General features: G+C 51.3%; 1 protein-coding gene across 1 annotated transcript; it reads left to right on the top strand.

Annotated features, from left to right (window-relative positions):
* Positions 1–271: 271 nt before the first annotated feature.
* Positions 272–4,395, top strand: LOC136938990 (nuclear receptor subfamily 6 group A member 1-A-like; the record flags this gene model as incomplete). The annotated part of the gene is given in 13 exon segments (XM_067231855.1): positions 272–318; positions 320–466; positions 468–504; positions 956–1,011; positions 1,300–1,449; positions 1,451–1,467; positions 2,175–2,298; positions 2,300–2,406; positions 2,526–2,736; positions 2,738–2,781; positions 3,727–3,848; positions 3,992–4,144; positions 4,259–4,395. Coding segments are annotated over 13 exon segments (1,352 nt in total), but the record flags the coding sequence as incomplete, so codon positions are not given.
* Positions 4,396–5,138: the final 743 nt, after the last annotated feature.

The following is a 5,138-nucleotide window of genomic DNA, read 5'->3' as shown; positions in this document are numbered from 1 at the left end:
GTGTTCAGGTTATTCTCTGTCCCGTCCAAACCCCCGCTCACACCACAGAGGTTTGAACTTAGGAGTCCTCTCAAATAGTTTGGGTTTTAGTCCCATTTGATAAAACGGCCTTTAAAATGACCGCCGTTACCCGACATGTTTGTCGTCTGATCCACTTCCAGGGATAAGGCCGACTTGAGAAGGCAAAAACGACCGCCACAATTCACGTTGCCACTTGCGTCCGCGTTCTCCTGACTCGACCCCCCCCGGGCCGCCTGTTCTTTGTCCCCAGATGATCCAGCTGACCAGCGTACCTGCCTTATCTGTGGAGACCGCGCCCACAGGCCTGCACTATGGCATTATCTCCTGCGAGGGCTGCAAGGGCTTCTTCAAGCGCAGCATCTGCAACAAGCGCGTCTACCGCTGCAGCCGCGACAAGAACTGCGAGATGTCGCGCAAGCAGCGCAACCGCTGCCAGTACTGCCGCCCTGCTCAAGTGTCTGCAGATGGGCATGAACCGCAAAGGTGAGGAGGTTGTCTCCACCCGACTCACGACACACAAACATCCCCCGCCAAAACAGTTCGAAACATGGTTAAGCCGAAATCGCCGGTTCCATACTCGGTGGACCTCGGTGGTGTAGATCTTTGGCGCCCCCTTCTGGGAGTGTCCGAGTGTGTTTATGCGTACCTCCAGTAAGTGCTGTTGAATCGGGGGAAAGTTCCTGTGAGTAGCAACTGGAGGTACTGAACTTACATTTCAAAATGAGCTAGTGTTTCACACACACCCCCTTTGCTACATAGTTATGTGGCGCCCTCCCTCTGGGATGAGACGGTAGGCACAGTTCTGATGTTTGTCCTCGTCCAGCACGTTCGGTTGTAGCCAGGAGGTGGGGTTGGAACACCAGCTCAGGAACATGGGCATCACCATTTCTAAGCATTTTGCAAACGCTAACAGTCGTTACATTTGCTTTTTCAGCAATCAGGGAAGATGGGATGCCAGGTGGAAGAAATAAAAGCATCGGGCCTGTGCAGGTAAGGGTTTCTTTTCATTTGTCTTCTGAAGCTGGTGGTCGTCATAAATCCCATTAACCTACTGGTCACTGGTGTATTGAGCACCTTCCTGATGAGAGTTGTATGACCCCAGGTTTGGGGAAAAAGCTTGGCCAAGGGTTAATTAGACTGGAGTCTATTCATGTGCCAGTATGGTGTGTGTATGTGTGTGTGTGTCATAGGAACGAGAAGATCTATCTATTTATCTTTCTATCACTCTCTTTCTCTGTCCATCCCTCCCCCTCCCCTCCCCCTCCCCGTCTCACACAGATCACGGACGAGGAGATTGAGAGAATTATGTCGGGACAGGAGTTCAAGGAGGACGCCGGTCTACCAGAGCATACCTGGGGCAACAACGGCGACAGCGACCACAGCTCCCCTAGCAACGGCGCCTCGGAGGGGAACCAGCCATCCCCGGCCCTCCACTCTGTCATCCAGGTGAGTTTGTCGACCCCCCCCCATCTGAATCAGTCCCCATTGTCTGCTGCTCTCTGTCTGTGAGATCATGGGCCGGCCCTGACAGTGGCGACATCTCATTCCAATGTTTCTTCGTGTCGGTTGTGGTATTTAAAGCTAAAAGAAAAGAATGCTAAAATGCTAGCTATTCAGACTTGGTGGCTGTGATAACGGCAGATTGAAGCTCACCCATCTGCTGTTTTTGCTGTGGAGACTAGCTCAAATCTGCAGTCCCCAAGGTTAAATGTCGTCTGCGTGGCATGTTGGTACGTGCCTCAGAGTAAACATGCTATCTCAATCGACTCTGTCCTTTTATTATGAAGGAAATGTAAGTGAATTCTGTTTTTTGACCTGATTGAATGTCTACATGGTGAACACAACCACAAAGTACATTTGTGCTTCATCATTGGTGCCTCATCATTGGTGGTGTCGTTTGTGTGGAATGGAAAGAGTATTTCTGAGTGAGAAAACGTTGTATAGCTGTGTGTGGACTGGAATACTGTGACGGGAATTCATTTGTGTGGGCCTTATGTGCAGTCAAGAAAGATGCTACACGCAAATCACAATAACTCAATGTGCCTTTTCAACACAAACAGATTGCCCAGGGTTCTTTTTGTGTGTGCGGTCTTTCTGTTGGTCAATGTTCTTTACCGTACGAGTAACCCGACCGTTGCTGTCGCCCCGTCCAGTCGCTCGGTGGAGATCAACGGCTACACCGCGGCCCTCAGGGACCAGTACATCAACACCTCCATGTCCACTCCCTACCAGCTGCTCCCGCACCTCTTCAGCTACGCCGCCCAGTCCGGCCTGCTGGCCCCGCAGCCCCCGCAGCCTCTACCCCCAGTCCCACCCCCTGGTGCTGCAGCTGGTGGCGGCCGAGGACCTCGCCCCCCTGGCCACGCCCATGCTGATCGAGGACGGGTGAGCGTACGGGGCCCGCCGACCAAACGCGCCTTTGTGCGTTTGTGGCGAAGGTGCAAAACGTCTTTTAGATGCATCCAGCGGATGTTGACCCCCCTCCCCCCCTCCCCGTCTGCTAGGTACAAAGTGACCCAGGTGGAGCTGTTTGCGCTGCTGTGTCGCCTGGCGGACGAGCTGCTGTTCCGCCAGATCTCCTGGATCAAGAAGCTGCCGTTCTTCTGCGAGCTGTCCATCGAGGACTACACCTGCCTGCTGAGCTCCACCTGGCAGGAGCTCATCCTGCTCTCCTGCCTCACCATCTACAGCGCCCAGATCTTCGGAGACCTGGCCCGGCGTCACCGCCAAGTACACGCCCTCCGACGACGAGCTGCAGGGGTGAGTCGTCGCGGGGGGGGGGGGGGGGGGGTAGAATTGGGTAAACACAACGATGGTGAACCTTTGGGTGAAGTGACCCGAAGGCAGCACGAGGGTTAAGAACGAACTACTTGTGGTTTCTCCGCTTGAGTGACTCACATTCAAAAAAAACCTGTAAGGTTTAAGGCGGTGTCTCTCAACGTGCGCACCTCTGGAATCAGGCGTGTCTGAGCAGGGAAACATCTAGAACACGCAGGACAGTGAGGACCGGGGTTGAGAAAACACCGTTCAGAGTATTTCTCTTTAGAAAGGAACCTGTCCTACACTGAGTTGTGTTTCCCTCCGCAACAGAGCATGTTCTTCCACTTGGTGGATGCAGTATCTCCACAGGGTTTGATGCTGTTCCTCCCATTACCCTGGCTTTCATTGTCTTTGGATGCGTGCCAGGGATGCAGTCTGTGAAAGGGAGGACTGACCAGGACTGTGGCTAGCACTGTCTGGGCCATTATGAAATACACATCTGTCCCTGTCTGACTCAAATAGGGTATTAGGGGTTTAGTGTCTGTGTAAATCAGACTTCAATTATCTGACCCTTTTCCCCTCATTTTCGGGAAGATTTACAGCAGTATCTCGTTGCTTTGAACAATTTAGCTTCAGTTAACTCATGAAGGTGCTGGTGTGTGATTTGTTGAGGCCTGGGCACTCCTGTTGGAGAGACGTGAAGCGAGCAGAGCAGTGGAGGAGAGATAATCCCCTTCTTCGGAGAAGGAGATAATCTCTCCTTCTCCATAAATTATTCATTCCTTTTTTTAACACAGGCATCATTGTAAAGTGTTCTAAATTCTATTCAGAGCAGTGGCAGTGTCGAGGGCTTATGAGGAAATTTGGGAGCTGACCTGGTTATTATGGGATGTGCTTGTTAGCATCAACATGTGAGTGATATATGAGTGCTTGTGTCCATCCCAGGTTTAGTGAAGATGGCATGGAGGTGATGGAGAGGTTGATATATCTGTTCCGCAAGTTTCACCAGCTGAAGGTCAGCAACGAGGAGTACGCCTGCATGAAAGCCATCAACTTCCTGAACCAAGGTAACCCAGCCAAGCCTGTTCCATAACCACTTTCCACGCGTCTCAACGGAGTCGCTCTCTCTCTCCCCCCGTTCGAGACGGGACTGCGTTTGAATTGTCTCACCGGGTAAAACGAAACCGAAACGCCGTGGTTTCTGTTGCAGATATTCGAGGGCTGACCAACGTGAGCCAGCTGGAGCAGCTGAACAAGCGCTACTGGTACGTGTGTCAGGACTACACGGAGCACAAGTACCCCCACCAGCCCAAACGCTTCCCAGAGATCATGATGTGTCTGCCCGAGATCCGCTGCATTGCAGGTAAGTACAGACGCGTGCCCCCCCCCCCACCCCCCCCCCCCCCACCGTACGTCAGCGATGTGATGTTGTTGTGTCTCCGCGCTCACTATCCTGCGGGGTTGTGTTTTTCCTCAGGGAAGCTGGTGAATGTCCCTCTGGAGCAGCTCCCGCTGTTGTTCAAAGCAGTGCTGCACTCCTGCAAGTCCAGCCTCAGCAGCTACAGGACAGGCTCCTCCCTCTGTCTGACCTCAGGTACCTCCCCCGCAAACTGAGCCCCCGAGACCCCGGACCCCCCCCCCCCCCCCCCCCCCCCCCCCCCTCCCCTTTCCCTCAGAGGTACCCTGGGGGGACCAAGGGACCGGTCTCCCTTCCTGTGAATGTGACAAGCAGCTTTTTTTTCTCTATATATTTATTACACGACAGAGCTGAATGTATGCTGATTTACACTGTGCACATGCTTCTGTACAAAAGGAAATGCACAAAAGGTGTGTTGGTCTTTGAAGTTTACAAGTGTGTATCCGATCGCTCATCGTGTCGGTGTTGCCATGGTTAGAACTAGATTTTAAAGATTTATTTTGTTCGGATGGGGACGGATATTATTGAGTTGATAAGTGTTTTGAGACTACCTCAGGAAGATTATGATGCAATTTCAGGTACCTTTTCTGGCTGTTTGAAATGAGTTTCCCAGTCTATACCTCTAAACCCTACGGATACTTTCAACCTGTTAATCATATATTATATATTATATCGTATAACATTTCAAGATTTAGGTGGAGGTTTCATGGGCTTTTCATTGAAATGTATCTTATGGGTATTTTTCTACAATCATAGACTGGGGAAACAGAGCGATGTATTGCAAAGTTAAGAGAGATTAGGATTGTTCTTAGCCTTAGTGTTTTGTTGTTCGACCAAAGTGTTATGCAAAAAATCCCTCATGGGTTAGGGGGCTAGTTGATAGTTAAACCAAAGTTATTCGAATGAATGAAGGACCAGGATAATAAATTAATCAATGGGA

This window comes from Osmerus mordax (genome assembly GCF_038355195.1).
Source record: "Osmerus mordax isolate fOsmMor3 chromosome 28 unlocalized genomic scaffold, fOsmMor3.pri SUPER_28_unloc_5, whole genome shotgun sequence".
Taxonomy (NCBI): Eukaryota; Metazoa; Chordata; class Actinopteri; order Osmeriformes; family Osmeridae; genus Osmerus; species Osmerus mordax.
The sequence above is the reverse complement of the archived record's forward strand: the minus strand, read 5'-3'. Positions and strand labels throughout refer to the sequence as shown.